The sequence below is a fragment of the Rousettus aegyptiacus genome, unplaced genomic scaffold (genome assembly GCF_014176215.1).
Source record: "Rousettus aegyptiacus isolate mRouAeg1 unplaced genomic scaffold, mRouAeg1.p scaffold_m13_p_14, whole genome shotgun sequence".
Lineage (NCBI taxonomy): Eukaryota > Metazoa > Chordata > Mammalia > Chiroptera > Pteropodidae > Rousettus > Rousettus aegyptiacus.
In genome coordinates this window covers 39536165-39554627 of record NW_023416289.1, presented here as the reverse complement: position 1 = coordinate 39554627, position 18463 = coordinate 39536165, and the positions used below count along the sequence as shown (strand labels likewise).

Below are 18463 nucleotides of genomic sequence, written 5' to 3'. Positions count from 1 at the left end.
TGTTAGCAGAAATGGCATTAGGCCAGAGCACTTAGAGTCTGAGAGGAAAGGACTTCAGGCCAAAGATCTTTTTTACTCTTTAAGAAATATATTAACCAAGCGTGTTTCCCTTTACTCGCTTAATAGGCAAATCAATGATAGAAATTAATAGATGTATGATTTAAATAACAAGTTTGTATCTTCTTTCCCTTGTCTAGGGACTGAGGTGGCACTTCAGGAGGAAACCCAAGACGCCACCTTGACTAAGGCAGAGAGAAAGAGCTCCTTGAAACCCCTGTAGGTAGGGACTGTGACCTTTCTCAGTAGGAAGCAGATACAGAAAAGACCTCCTGCCTCTCAACATCCATACTAATAATAAGGGGGTTCATGGCTCTTAGAAAAGAGTTAGGCAGGAAAGTTAGGCAGTTTTGGGTCTGTCTGCAAACATACTGAGGTCATCCTATCCTAGAATGAGTCAGCTCTAGTCCTCCCACAATTAAGCTACCCAGAAGGCATTATTGGGCTACAAGTAACTCATATAAAGAAGCAAGTGAGCAAGAAATTGGATACTAGTTTCAGCTAGTCACTTGCACCTGCACAATAAAGACATCAATGATCATTCACCAGAGTCTCATTATACCATAATTATAATATAATGCATATGCCCAGAAGTTCATTAATATCATTATATAAGAATGAATGATGGGGACAAAAATGTGCAGAAAGCAAATGATGAATAACCAAGTTCTGTCAATATTAGTTGTCAGTCAAGGAAGCCCACTCCTCTAAGAAAAGTAACTACCCAGAGCAAATAAAAATAAAAACCGCAAAAGCTTTGTTATCAGGTCTTTGAGCCAAGTTTCTCTTCCTCAGGCCAGATTCCATGTACGGAAGTGTACTTTCCCTTCTAATGAAGCGTTTCTTTCCTGCAGTATTTCAGTGTCTTAATTCTTTATTCGAGACATCAAGAACCTGGACAGAGCTAATAACAGCAGCTCAGGAAAGCCTAGGGGGAAGAACAATGGGCAAGGGGCCGCCACAGCAGCAGGAACCCAGGAGCCCCGCCCAAGGGGTCCCTTTCCCCTGCGCTGGCCACCACGGATCACAGATGGGGGCCAGTGACTTGGGAACACACCAAGACTGGCGACACCCTAATCTTCTCCCCAGCCTAGCTGCATCCGAGCATCTCCAGGCACCCAGGGGCCAGGGGGGCTGGGAGAGGTGGGCACTAGAAAGGCTGTGCAGCACCTGAGGGATTTCATGCCCCATCTCCTTGAGGAGGGGGTCCCCAAAAATCCAGGCGTGTGGGACTTCGTCCCCCTGCTTGCAGAAGGACCGCTGTGGAGCTCCGTTAGATCCGCGGAGAGGGCACTGGGGAGGGTGCGAGCCCCCCGAGCTCCACAGGATCGCCGCTACCGCTGACAACATGCTGCTTTGCCAAGTGCTGCAGCAGGACCAGCCCAAGACCCGGCCCCCAAATCGCTACCCTCCTAAGGCGTCCAGACCCGAGCTGCCTGGATCCGCCTCGGCCGAGCGATCGCTGTGTGACCCTAGGCAGTGGCCTCGCCTCTCTGAACTGCTTTCCTCGTCTACATGAAGGAGACACAGACACAGGTGAGGGGCTAAGCCTTTATTTGCCATCCAGCGGGGACTCCGCGCTCCAGCGCCCTCGCCGGGCTCAGAAGATCTTCACCGACTCCAGCTGCAGGTCCCCGCCCACCTCCACCACGCGCACGCGCTCGGGCGGGATGCGGTAGTGGAAGTGGTGGTACTCCGAGTCCCCGACCACCGTCTGCGGGGCGCAAGGGTCGGTGCTCACACCCAGGTCGCCCAGGCCGTCGCGGACCCGCGCCCTGTGACCCGAGCAACCACGTACCCCGCCGGGCCCCAGGGCCCCAGCGGGAGAACGGCGGATGTTCAGTGTAACCCCTCGTCCCGAGGGCGCGGTGAGTGTCCCCGTGGCCCCCGAGTGCTTCGTAAGTGGTGGCGGTGGCTGTCATGACCACGACCACTCACGGCCTTGACCGCCTCCCTCGGGACGCATAGATTTAAAGTGCCGAACGGCTGGGTGGTGGAGGGTCTGCAGCGACCACCGCGGCTGGCGCTTGTTTCTAGGTCGCGTCTCCCCGCGCATCCTTGTCCCTGCCTCAGACCCCGACCTCAGGCGAGAATGAACTCGGAGTAGGGTCCGGGGTGGAAGTCGGGGCCACGCCTCTCTGCTAGGACGCCCACTCTCTGGACACTTCACTTTTGCTCCCTTTGTCCTTGCCCCTGACACTAGAGGTGCTGCGTGCCCCACGGAGGGAAGGGGACTGGGGACAACCTGCCCAGCTTTGGCCACGCCCTTGCTCCCCACCTCCACCAAGGGCCCTGCTGGCCTTCCGCAGCCACAGGAGTGACCCGGGTCCTGGCGCCCGCCCGTGTGGCAGAGACACACCTTGAAGCCGTCTTGGGTGGGGATGAGGAGCACTTCGAAGGGCTGCCCGCGCTGGAAGGGGAAGCCGCGCCCGCGCTCCTCGCGGCCCCAGGCGCCGCCCTCCTTGGTGTTGAAGACCACCACGGACTCGTCCAGCCGCGGGTTGAAATGCAGAGCGGCCTCGCTCCCCTCCTCGCTGCACAGCAGGTTCACATAAAACCTGGAGGGTGGGGGAGCGGACAGGTCAGGAGCCTAGAAGCCCCAGACTAGGTCACTGGCTGGCCGCCGGGCCTCACCATTGCCAGAGCACATCCAAACTGACAAGGACCCAAGTGTGCCGCCTGCGCCACACAAGGCGGGCTTGTGGCCAGGTGGCCAGGGAGCCCAGATTCCGGGGCGGCCACACCCTCAGCGGGGGCCTGGACACATCCACCCCGCAAGGCTCATGCCATGCTATGGCCTGCGTGCCCCTCATTTCCAAAGAGTCTGGGAGTTGCCAAGGAGTCTGGTGCAGATGGCCAGGACGCTCCCGATTTCCAGGGCACCCCCAGTTCCTAGAGGGCTGGGAACAAAGCCTGGGAACCGAGTATTTGTAGGCAGTCTAGGTTCCCAAGAAGCCTGAAGCTGCCAGGGCCAGGCAGTCATCGGAGTGCTTGCTCAGGCCTCCCACATGCCCAGGCATCTCCAGATCTCAGCACGTATTTCCAGAGCTTTTCCAGAGCTCCTGGGGACTCAGTCTGGAAGTCATAAGACCGTAGGCAGGACCCCTGAAGAGCCCGGGGACACCCAGAAAATTAGGGACCGCAACTCCGCAATCAGGGGGCAAATTTGTGAAGACATCAGATTCCGGAAGGTTGGAAATGGCCCCGGGGGTTCCAAGACCCTGGAGGGCAAAGGCGGCCCTGGGCTCTCGTTTCCCAGCTGTAAGAAGTCAGGTTCAGCCTAGTCTGCGGAGCCTGGGGACCTCCCACCCTTTGCCGCAGGGAGGGGGGTCACCCGGGGTCTCACCTGCCAGCCTTGTCAGGAACGACACCACGAATTCTCATCACGGTGCCAACTCTGACGCCCTCGGGCAGCGGGGTCTTGTGGGGCACGCTCTACAAGAGCCGAGGAGTAGTGGGGGTCAGTGAACCGGACACCAGAGGAGAGAGACAGATGGGACAGTCCAGGGAGAAAACTGCTGGGACCCAGACCCGCAGAACCAGAGAGAAGGAAGGAGTCGAGACAAAAAAGGAGCTGGAGAGTGAAACACAAAGAATTCGCAGAAAAATCTCCAAAGGAGAGAAACCAAGAGGAGATGGGAGCATTGGGGTGGGGCGGGTCCACCCAGAAGCCTGCGCCCAGACACTCACGGCACACGCGAAGCCCCTCTTCCTCTCTTGAAATGAGAGACCTGGGCCAGGCCCCAGCCCCTCCCCTGTCTGGTGCAGCCTTGGGGCAAAGACCTTCACAAACCCCAGGCCCCCAAACACTCACAGAGCTCCCTGCCATGGCTGGGACACGGGACAGGCAATGCTGGTGGTGGGTATGGCTGCTGGGACCTCAAGTAGAAGCAGGGCGTGACCGGCCCTGCCAAGGACTCGGCTCCACCCATTTCACGCCCACGCCTGTGCCAGGCACAGGCCCTGGCCCTGGGGCCTGGGAGGCCTGGCACCCCCTTCCCGAGGCCTCTGAGCCACCTCCACTCACCGAGGGTTCCCAAGTGAACTGCCCCTCTCCTTTGGGCTAATGACAGGCACAGTTAAAAATAACAGAGAAGGCTCATTGTGCCACTGTCCTATCTCCCTGCTCTGCGGCAGAGAGAGAAGCTCTGATGCTCATTTGGTCACGGGAAACCCGAGTCCTGAGGGGCTGAGCTGGGACCCCTCCCTCCCAGGCTAGCAGCTGCTGCGTGGGGCTGAGGCTGTGTCTCCACCCAAATCCCACGTTATGCCTCTGTAATACGTGGATAACCGTGGCAACACGACCACACAGGAAAAGGGAGCTAGCTGCAGGGGGCAGGGCTGGCCTGATGTGCAGCGCTGTGCCCTGGTGCCTGGGGCAGTGCCTGGCACACGGCAGTGCTCAGTAAATACGGGCGAAAGGAAGAGAAAGTAACGTCGGCTGCCATTTCCTAAGCCTCTGGGTGTGCCCGGCATGTGGCTGAGATCACTGATGCTCGCTCGGGCCCAGAGCGGCGGGCGCAGATAGACCCATTTTACAGGCAGACACTGAGGCTCGAGAGGGGAAGCCATCCGCCCAAAGCGCATGGCTGTGCAGTACCGTGGCGACTGTGTCTCTGGCTGTCCTCATGTCACTCGTCGTGTCTCTGGGAACGCCCTAGTGTCTGTCACTGCGCCTCTGCGTCTCTGTCTCCGTGTCTCCGACTCGGCCGTCCGCGTGTTCCTCCCTGTTTCTGTCCTTTACCTCTGTCCTGCTCCGCTTCCCAGAACCACCACCACCCTCCTGCCTCTTTTTCAGGACAAGGGGGCAGAGTGTGGGGGTGTCCTAGGACCCACCCAACCCCCACACCAAGGAAGAGAACAAGGTGGGACCCTCAGCCCAGGCCCATTTCCAGCCCCCAAAGCTCAGGAATCAGAGGAATCCAGGGTAGGAAGGAAGGGGTGCGGGGTGCGGAGCAGTGGTGGATGATGGTTCTGAAAGGCAGGGAAGAGGGGATGGGGAGCTGAGCAGAAACCCCTCCTCCGGCCCAGGCCCACCTCTCCATTTCCATCGCTCGCCCTCACCCCGACTCTGCCTCAGCCCACAGCGGGCAGGGCCCTGGGGCAGACACTGCCTGGGAATGGAAACTCTGGGTGGAGACAAGCAGACTCTGCACCTGGTCCGCTGCCCTCCCACACTGCCCCCCAGGCCTCCCAGACTCTCCCCACCCGCCTCACCACCCTCCAGACACACACATGCACGCACACACACACACACGGCACCCAGTTGGTGGTGCCATTGGGGGACCAAGCACCTTGAGGCTTAGAGATGGGCAGCCATCAGCCAGGGCCACCCAGCGAGGCAAGGGCCAGGGCCAGGTGGAGCCCGTCTGTGCGAAGGACACCTCGTTGGACTTTAAACGGAGAGGCCAGCGGGGTGTGAGGTTGTGACACCCACAGCTCGGTTGGAGAGAATCCCAGAGTCCCACGGGCTCCATGGCTCCCACCCATGAGGGTGGCCATTTTTTGTCGCACCGTGTGGTGCTACTGTATCCCTGTGACACATCTCCCTGATTTCCTCATCATGACTGGATGTTTCTTCCCAGGCTGCCAGCCTGCAAGTCCAGGCTTGACTCTGGCTTTTGTGCAAATGTTCGCACCTGATCTGTTATCAGTTTGATTTATGGTCCATTTCTAGTTACTCAGATATGTGCATCTTTAATGATTCTCATTTGTGTGTGTTGTCATCATCATATCAAACCTAGAAATAAACTTTTGAGAGCATCGTTTTTCATATCCAGATAGATATTGCACATATTTATTTCCCAGGACTTTATTCGCAAACTGCACTTCACGTTCACGAACCTTGTAAATTTTACAGAATCCTTTGATGAGTTTTGTCCAGCTCGTAGACCTGTGCAATCACCACCCCAATCCATTTTCTCCCGGCTTCCATCTGCTCCAGGACAGCACTGTCATTCCTCAGCGTTCATAGCCACAAAGTTCATTCGCCATGAAAGGAAGAGGCGACAAGCAGGCTGCGTTTGCTGACTTCGCCTCCTCCAGGAAACTACTGGCAGGGAAAGTAGCTAATTCCATCCAGCGGGGGTGGAAGAATTAAAAGTCCCAGGTTTAGCTTCTTCATGGCTTTGGGTTGGTTTTTGTACACAGCAAAGATAATCCAGGGGCTGCTTTGGTGTTGTAAATGAACTTCCAAATGAAAAATAAATGACACAATCAAATACCTGGCTTATTTCTTAAGCTAGGAAGCCCGTTGGCAACCTTACAGTTCTATTTATGAATATAGTAAGTCCTTTTCTGTCGTATTTGTTTCCTTGATAAACTTAGTTCATTAACGTCTCTTCAGTATTTTTGGCTGCACATGAGAGTTTGCTTTGAATCCAGTTTGAAGTATTTCCATGGTCCAATGAAGTCCCCAAGCCGTAAGGAATTCTTGTACGTTTCCGTGCCTGAACCGTAAACACGCTGTTGCTCCTTCTCCCCATCTTGTTCCTCCTCCTTTCCTTTCTCTGCTGGACTGTTGGGTGCCATAGTCCTTACGTGGGTGAGCATGATGCAGGACAGGGCGAATTCCCCCGAGTGGCGGGGAGACAAAGCCCCACACAGAGAGAAGCAGCGGGTCCTTTGGCGGAGAAAGAGATTCAAACACACGCCAAAGTCAGAGTCAAAAGGAAAGTTTATTAGAAAAGGGGTACCACTCCGCAGAGAGACTGTGGTCTCCTGTCAGAGGCAGAGTGAGAGGGACCCCAAGAGTCTAGGGAATTCAGGTTTTTGTTTTTGTTTTGTTTTGTTTTGTTTTCAGGGAATTCAGTTTATATGTCATTCTTCAGTTCCTGTGAATTATAGTTTAAAGATTGTTAACCCACTTCCTTCAATATGAACATACAGTGAGGATGGGGAAGAGTATACAGCATGAAAAAGTAAGAATATACAGTGTGAAAGGCCTGCTGGCAGTTCCCAGCCTTTAATCCATAGGTTCCTAGTGGTTTTAGCCACAGGGAATGACTCTTGGTTTTGTTTCCCCTTCACGTGTGGGGAACGGGCTGTTAGTCCCAGCGGACATCTCCCTATGTCCACAGGTGTCCCGGCCTGGCTGCAGGGCTGGTCAGCACATGGCAGCCTCTGAATGTGGCTTGATTTAACATTTTAATTCTCTTGCCTCCTCCCTGCATTATTCCCCCTCAGAGATTTTATTACCTTCATTTTAAAGGGGTGTTGAGGGAGGAAGGCCTGTCTTCTGTAACTTCTTCAAAACTGAGATAGGCCTGTAGTCTCTGCAAAATGGGAACAGAAATCTCTGGAAGCCTATCCTAACGCCCCAGAGGCAGAGAAGACTACATTGTTCCAGCAGTAGAAGTGGCAGGAAGCCTTGCAGCCTAGAAGATATAAATTCAGCAAAAAGATTGAAAAGACAAAAGTCAATATCAATAGTGGAGGTAATTGACAATGAAGTTACTTTTTCATGGCAGTTTGTTAATTCAAGGTCAAGATATCTAGTGAAAGGCAATTGAATCATTTTGAAGAGAGTAGTGGCATAGACACCAGGCTAAAAGAATAATTATTCAGAGAAGTCCCCTGATTCCTGGGACTCGATCTGGTGGACCTATCTGGTTTCCGGAACAAGAGCTTAAGATCTTCCATGGATTCACAGAAATAGGTCAGACTTCCCGGTTCATTTTCTGGAGGAACCTGCAAGGACTCATAAGGAACTGGTTTAATTTGAGGTAAAGGTACCCAGCTGTTGATACCTTTAATTTGCCAGCAGTTGGGGAACTTAACAAAACTTGGTGTGGCCCTTTCTGTTTGCATTGAGGGCTGATTTCAATAGATTGCAGGGAGGGAGCTGCTCTGCCCTTAGGAAACCCTGACACTGAGGCAGGCCATGTACAGATGGTTTAGCCTTAGGTTCCCCACAAACGTGCTCTGTGTGGTGGGCAAGGGGGCTGCCCCTCTTTTTGGCTGTATCTCAGTTTCCCAGGATGAGGCGCTCTCCACACTGGACCCTGGTCCTGATGTGTGAAGAGAATTTCATGGCTAGTCCCAGTCTCACAATGGGAAAAGTAAATTATCTTACATTAGGCTGGCTGTTCCTGTCACTGTGCAGTCAACATTGAAGAGAGGCCCATGGGAAGGGTCAGGGCAGAGTAGGCAGCTCAAGTATCTAGAAAAGTTCAGTTTTCCCTTCCTTACATGTCGAGGGTGACCCGAGGCTCCACTGACATGATCGTGGTGGATTTTCCTAGGACTGGAGCCAGTGAAGCTTGGGCCTCCATTGTTGGAGGAGAGAGCAGCCCCTTCATGAGAGGCTTGCTATGTGGGGCGAGGGCTTATGAGGTCCGCCCCTCCCTGGCTTCCCAGGACTGGATGGACACTCACACTTCCAGTGTCCTTCCTTCTGCAGTTTGCACATGGATTATGCCCCAGTCCTGATGATACCAATTGTGGCCAACCAAGGTCAAGGCCCTCCAGGCCTGAAAGGTTTTAATGGCCTAGGGTCACCTCAAGATGGTCCCTGTATTATGGCAGCTAAAGTTTGTGCCTTTTTCGTACTCTGCTTCCTTCTCTGCCCAGTCCCAGTTATTGGAAACCTCAAAGACCTCTGGCACCAACGCAGCCTGAGGGGTTGGGGTTTAGGCCCCAACTTTTGGAGCCTCTTTTGAATATTGGGCACAGACCAAGTTATGAAATGTATAGCCAGGAGTGTCTTGGCCCTCACACAGACTTTGGGCCAATGTTAGCATATTCTCTAAAAGCCTCAGAAAACTGGTTAAGGCAACATAAAACACAGAAATTATTTTAATAAAGCACAGAATCCTTGTTTTCTACTCAGAAAACTTGTCCATAACATCAATAGCAGACCAATACAATAGTTAAGAAATATTAAAACACGACTCAATTTTGCATAAGCTTACTTTTGACATTTAAATTTCCAATCTTGTTTAGCTTAATCACATAAAATTTCCTCAGGAGTTCTCTTCACAAACATGCAACTTTCCTCATTCCTTCAGTTTGCCTCTCCTCACTCATTGAGAAATAACCACCTTTAAGACAAACACCTTTCGTTCAATTTCTTTCAGAATATATCTCCAAACTTTATACCTTCAGTTACCAAAAATAGTCATTTTCCCTTCCATCATAATTAGAATTCTTTAAAAAAAAATAGAATTCTTAAGTCAACCACCATATTACATATAACACCAACAGCTACAGATCAGAGGTCATGCCCATACTCATATTTCTCCATCATCACTATTTGTTCACTTCCCTGGGGTGCATATCTAGTTTCCTCAGGGAGCGATGAAATAGATGGGGTCCCCAGAGAACTCGGTTCCTCCTCAGAGTCCGAGGGTGAAGGGGGAGGAGAAAACTCCTGATTATTTTGAGATCTCTGGGTAGATGCTCCTATCATTGGGCCATCTAATAAGTCTGGGTCTGGTAAAGGAGCATAGAAGCTTGTACATACAGGACTTTTCTCCACTTTTCCTGTTTCTTGCAAAAAAGATCTAACTGTAGGGTAGTATTGTAGTTTAGTGAACCATTTACAGGCCAGACTCTTTGGTCCCCCTCCCATCATTAGTGTGGAGAGGCCCCCATGGGTCCCCACTGCTAGCGGCTAGTTTCTCTGACAGTTGGGCCTAGGGCTTGGGCTGCGGTTCCCCGCCTGCCCCGTGGGGCGCAAGCTGGAAAGTGGTCATGTTACCAGAGAGTGGGGTCCTCTCCTGGCGCACTGTCCAGGTTCTTGATATTTCGAACGATGAATTGCACAAGACACCGAAATACAGTAGAAAAGTTTTCTTAGAAGGGAAAGTACATTTCCAGACGTGGAAGCAGGCCTGAGCGAGAGAAGCGTGGCTCAGGCCCGATAACAAAGACTTCAGGGTTTTATCCCTTTTTGCTGTGGGTGGTTACTTATAGTGGGCTTCCTTGATTGACGACTAAATTGACAGGACTCAGCAATTGATCATTTTGCCTTCTGTGCATGTTTGTTCCCAAAATTCAGTCTGTTATAATGATATTAATAAACTTCTGGGCATATGCATCATATTATAATGATGGTATAAGATTCAGGTGAGTTGAAGGTCGCTGGGGTCTTCATTGCGCAGGTGTGAGTGACTGGCTTAAACTGGTACCTAAATCTCTGCCTACTGGTTTCTTTATGTGAGTTAAAAAAAAATGCCTTCTGGCTTGGTTAATTGTGGGTGGATTAGGGAGGACCCCTTCTAGGATAGGATGACCTCAGTGTCTTTGCAAGCAGACCCCAAACTCCCTAAACTAACTTTCTTGCCCACCTCTTTTCTAAGAGCCATTGTTGTAGCCGCCAGCCCCCCGAAAGACACACGGACCACCAGAACTCTGTGAGTGAGTTATAGGAAACACTCTTTATTCAGCCAGCTGGGTCTGCCAGGGGTACGCAGACCCCAAATTAAGCAGCCCCGAAATGTAGAGGTACAGAGTTTTTAAGCCCAAAATCCCATTCTTCATTCTGTCTAAACACAAAGGGCTATCTTTCTTCTATTCATTACCTGTCAACTCATAGGTCAAGTGCATAAGCTGGGTTACAGAAGCAGAAAGCGTGTTTAGAATGTTATGTTCTTATGGGTAACAGCCTATCTTTCTATGGACATAGCCATGTTCTCATGGGCATAGCCAAGCAGTAATTTTCCTGCAAGTAATAAATTTCTAGCAGTCATTTTTCAGCCATTACACCATGAAACCCCTTATTTTTAGTATGGATGCTGACGGACGGGAGGTCTCTTCTTCGTATCCGCTTCCTGCTGAGAATGGCTGTAGTCCTTGCCTACAGGGGTTTCATGGAGCTCTTTCCTTTTCTGCCTCAGTCAGGGTGGGGTCTTGGATTTCCTTCTGAAGTGCCACCTCAGTCCCTAGACAAGGAAAAGAAAATACAAATTTGTTATTTAAATCATACATCTATTAATTTCTATTATTGATTTGCCTATTAAGCGAGTAAAGGGAAACGGGCTTGGTTAATATATTTCTTAAAGAGTAAAAACAAAGACCTTTGGCTTAAAGTCCTCTCCTCCGCCCTCAGACTCTAAGGGCCCAGCCTGGTTTAACAACTATTTCTGCTTAACAATGGACTGATGACCTTTATCAATAGCCAGAGGATCTGAGTCCCCAGGGCAATTATCAGGATTTGAGGGGGAGGACCTTTTTTCAAAGAAAAGAGGAAAGAAAACTAGGTTTACTGAAAAGATTAAGAACTCTGCAAGAGATGTCCGGTTTCGTTTTCGGCTAAAAGATTAAGAATTTTACAAGTGATGTCTCATCTCAGTTGTGCTGCGGGGAGGAAGGAAGAAAAAGATTTTTTCCCTTACCGGAAAATGAACCTGGGTATTCTGGGTCAAAGGACTGAACCTTAGTCCTTAAGCTAGCAGGGGACACAATCGAAGCTGTGTCTGAATCCGAAAGTACATTACTCCACCCCTTGAGAGGGGTACAGAGCGCCCTGTGACCCGCTCTGCCTGGAAAGGCAGAAGTGGGTGCATGGCAGCACGAGTCTAGGCCCGCCGCTCCTGCAGCTCCAAGGGAAGGACAGACAGCCGGACAGACACAAAAATTCAGAGATAGCAACAGAAGGCTAGTTTTTCAGGGAGCAAAACCATCGTGAAGTCCATCACTGTAGGGGACACAGGCCAGTGGACCCCGCGCAGTCGTGGCTGGCCAGCCTGGTGCTCAGCTCTGAGCCGTTTGTGCCCCTTCTGAGATTGGTCCAGCGTCTCAGAGCCAATCAACACATGGGGACAGCACAGGTAGGAGAGTTCAGTGGAGCTGCTACCGTGACCCGCCTCCTTCCCACCAGAGTTCCCGCTGGAGAGGGCAGGGAAGGAGGGAAAGGCTACGGGGCAAGGTCGGAGAGAGAGCCCGGGCAAGCTTCCACAGCCCGCCGCTGCCCGGGTTGCGAGCCCCCGGTGAAGATGAAAGCACGGGGCCGAGAGGAAGGAACAGAAGAGTCCCACCGGGCCTTACCTGTCCTGCTGTAGATGAAAGGTGCTGTGCAGTCTTTTAATTTAGAGTTTGGACGGGGTCCCTCAGCAGGTTTTCCTTGTGATTTCGATGGTGACACCGAGCCAGGGAAGTTAGAGGAAGGAAAGTAGGAAAAGCAGACAGGACCGGGAGACTCCTGCCCGCTTAGAGAACCAGCCTCTCACTGCCTCCTAGAAATCTCATCGACTATATGCCCAAGGCCAACCGATCTGCATGGCTTAGGGAAATGAATCCCAGCCACTCTCAGATGACAGGAGCCATGGCAAACTTGCATGGGGCAAGTTTATGTCCTTTGTTCCCTTAGGGGCCTCTAGAAAAGGTGGTACGGGACAGGGCAAATTATCCCTAGTGGAGGCCGGGGCATGAGACCAAGCCCTGTCCAGAGAAGAGGGTCCTCTGGCGGAGACTGTAGAACGAGTCCGACGCACTCGCCAAAGTTTATTAGAAAAGGGGTGACACTCCGCATGAAGAGGAATTTTTTTCACTCAAATGGCTCATCTTGTAAACAGCTCTTTCTGCTTTTGTGGACATGCTTGTTGCATAGGCCAAAAGGCAGAGTGGTCTCAAAATCAACTGGAAGCTCCTCACCCTCCCCTTTGGTTGCTCTGCCTGTTTGAACAGATGTATTGCCTTAGTGCCTGTTTGAAATTCCCATGCTCTGTAACCGCCTGCAGCCCATAGCAACTCCCGGGGTCTGTAAACCAGCCCATGCCAACTGTAACAACATGAGTATAAAAGCAAAATTGCCCCTAAGCTCGGGGCCCAGATTTGCAGAGTACTACCTCTTCTGGGACTGACGGTGTAATAAACTCCAGTTTTCCAAACCCTCTAAGTGCTGCTTGGTTTCTCGCTGATTTGAGTTTTGCAATTTTCCTGCAACACACAGACAGAGTGTGTGGTCTCTTCTCAGAGGCAGAGAGTAAGAGGGACAGTGAGAGAGACATAGTAAATGCACTGAGAAAGATCTCAAGTGTCCAGGGAAGTCAGGTTTTTTTTCCCCCAGGGAATTCGATTTATATGTCATTCTTTAGTTCCTGTGAGTTACAGTTTAAAAGACTTTGTCAACCCATTTCCTTTGATATGGACTTACAGTGAGGAAGGGGAAGGGTTTGTAGCCTGAAAAGGTAAGAATATGTGGAGTGAAAGACCTGCTGGCAGTTCCCGGCCTCTAATCCATAGGTTCCCCATAGTTTTAGCCACAGGGAGTGACTCTTGGTTCCGTTTCCCCTTCACATGTGTGGGGAACCGGCTGTTAGTCCCAGCGGACATCTCCCTGTGTTCGCAGGTGACCTCTGACTTCCCGGCCTGGCTGCAGGGCTGATCTGAGCACATTGCAGCCTCTGAATGTAGCTTGATTACCATTTTAATTCCCTCGCCACCTTGATACAGGAAGCAGGCTCTGCCTCCTGGGGGTGGAGAGGCCAAGGGATCTGGGGGTGCTGAGGGAGTACTTCTTGCTAGCTGGGTACATCTGGGGAATAAGAGGATCAGGTGAGGAGGGTCTCGGCCGAGGGCTGACCCTCAGGACTCTGGGGGTAAGAAGTGCAGTAAAAGAGGGGGAGCTGAGCCCCCAGCAGGGGAGAAACGTCCTTGTAGAGGTAGGGCCCACCTAGAGGGAGAGAAGTATCACCCAAGCTGGGCCGGGAAGCCACCCACTGTTGAGGAAATGCGGCATGGGTGTCAGGGTGTGGCAACAGGAGCCCATTCTCTCTCACTCACTGGTGGGAGCTCCAGATATGGAGGAGGGAAAATGTCCATGAACCCTGTGACCCTGGATTGGCATTAGAGGAACCCATGTGAACAAATGGTTTCCCGAGTGGGGGTTTCATTTGATGGTGGGAGCAGGTTTCTCTAATTTTAAAAAGTTTTCATTGTGTTAAAATATAATATTTACCATTTTAACCATTTTTGAGCAAACTATGGGATTAAGTGCTTCTCCTTCTCCATTGCTGTGCAACCATCACACCATCCATCTTCAGAACTTTTTCACTTTCCCCTGAACAACCTAGGTGACTCCATCTTAGGCACAGGCCAGTTCCGGAAAAACCATAGATAGCGAGACGATCACCCCACCCTAGACTCAGCCAATCAGAGCAACTATGGAAAGTAACTCTCCAAATTCCCTGCCTTGTTCCTTGGCACCATCACCCAGCCAATCCGGCTAAGAGACAAGCTCGTTGTACCAATTCTGTAACGCCAAGACATCGCTCCCCATGCTTACGATTTTTCCCTTCAAATCCCCCTGAAGCCCCATGTTCGGGACCGCCTCCTACTCACTGCTGCGTCAGTGTGCGGACTGTGGTCGGGACTCAAGTCTGAAATAAACTCCCTCTTGCTCTTGCATGGGTGTCGGCTTCTTGGTGGTTCGTGGAGATACGAGTCGCATAACACCCCAGCTCAGTCTCTGCGCCCACTGAGCACTAACTCTCCATCCCCCTGTCCCAGCCCCTGGGCCCCCTTCTGCCTTCTTTCTCTATAAACTTGATGGCTTCAGGGACCCTTATGAACGGCATCATACAATGTATGCCCTCCTGTGTCTGATGAGGATATACACTTTTGTGAGAATGAAATTTCTCTTTTATGAGAAAGAAATACAAATGTAAATACGTGTGTGTCGAAGTGGCAAAACACCCCACCCCTAAATAGGCACCTTTGACGTGAGGATTATTTTGAGCTAAAGGCACCTGCAAAACAGCACATGTATGAAGGGCATTCTTATCTCCCTTGTTCTCCCTGAAATCAAGTGATGGAAAGTCCCCTGTGAAAGGTGCCTTCCCAGAAGTGCCAGAAGGGAGGTAATACAGACCTAGAGGACTGTACACAAACAAGCCTCCTCAGAATAATTCTTATCTTTTGTTGGCTTCCCTGAATATTAATTTAGTTACTTCTCCACAATGGCTTCTATTGTTCAACTTAATAATAGAAAAGCATGTAGGTTGGACTTCAGTTCCTCATGAGGGTTGCAGTTGTCACACACAACTTCAGTAAATGAGTGTGAATTTCTCCTGTTAACCTGTCAGTTTGACACATCAGCTTAGTCCTTAGGCCCAGCTGAAATATCCTAGGAGGGTGGAGGGTAAAATAAAACTTTCCCTCCCCTACAATGTACAGACAGACTCACGAGAGGGCCCAGGGACAGACACCTGAGAGCTGTGAGCACACCTGTGCCCACACCTTGGCGGCTAGGACTGTACCTTTCTCTGCTCAAGGAATTCCTGTGGAAATGGCCACTCTAAGGCTCGGACAGGGAATGTGTAAGATGTGCCAGGAACAACTTACTGTGGCAGAGAAGGAGTTGGTCCCCAAGTGCTAGAGCATGTTGCATGGTACATTAGCTCACCCGAAGGACTCTCACAGGCTGAATCTGGGAATCAATAGTCAGCCATGAGAATTCTGTGAATAAAACAGAAGCTATTAGCCTAAACTGATGTTGTCTTACTCTGTTAGGGCTGTTCTAACAAAAAAGCCATCATCAATTGGGCGGCGGAAATTTGTCAAGGCTCTGGAAGCTGGGGAGTCCGGATCCAGGCGCTGGTGTATTAGGTGTCTGTTGAGAACCCGATTCCAAGTTCATGGACACCCTTCTTGTTGTGTCCTCACGTGGCTGAAGGGGCAAAGCCGCTCTCTGGGCCCCTTTATATGAGCGCCGATCCCACGCAGGAAGCAGGGGGGTTCCGCTTTATGACCTCATCTCCTCCCAACGCCCAACCTTCTAAAACCATCCCTTTGGGATTAGGGTTCAACATAATAAATTGTAGGGACACAAACAGTCAGTGTATAGCAGATGTGGATAATTAAAAAATAGAAATGATAAAAGTTTAATGAAGAACAGGATATTTGCATATTTCCAAGCACTTCCCCACAAAATGCTTACTCATGACAAAGCATTGAGGGGACCTTTTTGGTGGAGAAGCCTGGCAAGTCCCACCGATCACATGATCCAAATCAACATCACCGGCAGTGAGACACGTGGAGGGCTCGTGGGCAGCTTGATAGGATGCACACAGTGTCACTTCTGTGGTTCTTCTGCTAAAAGTACGTAACCTGAATCTAACAACGGGAATACAACAGCCTGTAACCTCTCAAAGTGTCCAGGGCTTGAAAGGCAAAGGAAGACCGAGAACTGCTCCAGACAGAAGGAGACCAAGACTAAGAAGATGTGACGACAGATCAACGCTGGGTCCGAACTGAATTCTTTGCCTCAAGGGAAGTTATAGATCAGCAGGCAGAACCTGAATGGGGTCTAAAGATCAGGTGGCAATGGGGACTCCGTGTTGACTTCCTGATACTGATGGGTGTAGGTAAATGTCCTCTTTATAGACAATACTCATTAGAGTGATGGGGGGTTGTGGGGCTCCCTGTGGGCAAAGTGCCCCCATAGGGCTATATTTGCTGTAAGTTTGCAAGTGTTTCAATATGTGAGCCTTAAGTACTTTAAAATGTTCAGTACTATTTTTAATGTAATCAAAATATTTTAAAATTAAATTCACAAGTCTAAATTATCACTCAGTTGTGTACTTTAAGTTGGAGCCACAAGTCTACTCGGTTAGCTGCTTTAATATGCCAAAGTTTTTAAAAACATTACACAGACTTAATCGATAAAAATTAACATCTTTTAAAAGAATCATTTTATAACCACTCGAACTAAGATGACTATGATAAAAAAGAAAGACGATAAAAAGTGTAGGTAAGGATGTGGAGAAAGGAGAACGCTCTTAGTCGCTTTTGGGGACTATGAGATGGTGGCGCTGCTCTGGAAACACTCCGGTGGTTTAGATTAAACACAGAGTTTCCATACGACCCAACAATCCCACTCTTCCGTGTACGAAAGGGAAATGGTGACACATACCACACAAAAACTTATACATTCATGCTCATAAAGCATTGCTCGTAATAGTTTAATTATTCATTATCAAAACGTGGAAATATTCCAATTATCCATCCATTAATGGTGGATAAACCAAACGTGGTACATATCCATACGACGGGGGAGTATTTGGCCATAGAAAGGAATGAAGTGCTAACGCATGCTACAACGCAGATGAACCTTGAAAACACTATGCTAAGTGAAAGAAGCCAGACGCAAAGGCCACATATTGTATGATCCCATATGAAATGTCCAGAAAAGACAAATCCATGGAGACAGGAATTGGTGGTTGTCAGGGGCTGGAGGGAGGGGACAACAGAGAGTGTCTGATAATGGGCAGGAGGTTGTTTCGGGGGGTGACAAAATATTTGGAATTAGATAGTGGTGATTGTGAAACTTTGTAAATGTAGTAAAAACCACTGAATTATGCACTTACATTTTTGGGTTTTATGGTATATATATAAAATAAAAACAAAGTCTTACAGATGAGGCCAACTTGGCTGTGGTTTGGCAAGTATTGTGTTGGGTGAGAGGTACAGGAAGTTTTTATTATACCATGTGCTGTCTAGCCATGTACATGTTTGATAGTCTCTATAATAATAATAATAATGAAAATTACAGATATAGACAATTAACTCAGAAAAAAGTTTTCCCAGCAATGCTAATAAAGAGCATGAGAAATGTCTGACTGTGAAGCCAGACAAGAGAGGAGAAGCGCAGCTCTAATCAGATGTCACTTCATTATTTATAAATGCTGTGGCCGTGCCAGGCAAGAAAAACAGGAAAGGAACTCAGCTAGACGGAACACTGATGTATTGGACAGGCAAAAAGTCCTCTGATGTGTTTGTGGCTGACACATCGAACTTGAGAATGTGTCATTTGAATCTAAGGGATGCTGGTTGGGGATGGCCTTGAGACTCTAGACTTCATCAAGAAGGGTTTGAGAAATGTGGCCAACTGTAGGTTCCAAAGATGGCTATAATAATATCTCCGGTTCCTTGTGCTCTTCTATGATATGACCTTGCCACTCTGACCATAGAGAGGACAGGGGGTCCTGTGCCCCTCCGATTGAGTCAGAATGGGCTTCTGGCTCATTTATAACCGCTGGAATGCAGCAGAGTGATACCGGGTCAGAAAGGCTGTGATCCTATGAACTGGGACTCTTGTTTCAGAACCCTGAGCTGCCCTGAGAGCTTTGGGGTGGCTCTGTTGGAAAAGGGAGTGAGTCTGCTCTGGGTGGGGGGGAAGAGAATAAATTAATATTATTATAGTCAAAGTGGTAGGCTGTAACACAAATGAATGAGAATCATTAAAGATGCACATATCTGAGTAACTAGAAATGGACCATAAATCAAACTGATAACAGATCAGGTGCGAACATTTGCACAAAAGCCAGAGTCAAGCCTGGACATGCAGGCTGGCAGCCTGGGAAGAAACATCCAGTCATGATGAGGAAATCAGGGAGATGTGTCACAGGGATATAGTAGCACCACACAATGGGACAAAAAATGGCCACCCTCATGGGTGGGAGCC

General features: G+C 49.9%; 1 protein-coding gene across 2 annotated transcripts; it reads right to left on the bottom strand.

Annotated features, from left to right (window-relative positions):
- Positions 1 to 1636: 1636 nt before the first annotated feature.
- LOC107520984 (galectin-7) lies at positions 1637 to 5542 on the bottom strand. Of its 2 annotated transcripts, none has more exons than XM_036231619.1 (4): positions 5352 to 5542; positions 3404 to 3492; positions 2417 to 2615; positions 1637 to 1771 (listed from the first exon to the last, which is right to left on the bottom strand). In XM_036231619.1, exons 1-4 carry the CDS (start codon positions 5532 to 5534, stop codon positions 1658 to 1660), a joined length of 585 nt encoding a protein of 194 aa, XP_036087512.1. In that variant the 5' UTR covers positions 5535 to 5542; the 3' UTR covers positions 1637 to 1657. The 2 variants fall into 2 exon arrangements, with proteins under 2 accessions (XP_036087512.1, XP_016020794.1); XM_016165308.2 differs by lacking the exon at positions 5352 to 5542 and adding an exon at positions 3872 to 3925.
- Between the last annotated feature and the right edge of the window lie 12921 nt (positions 5543 to 18463).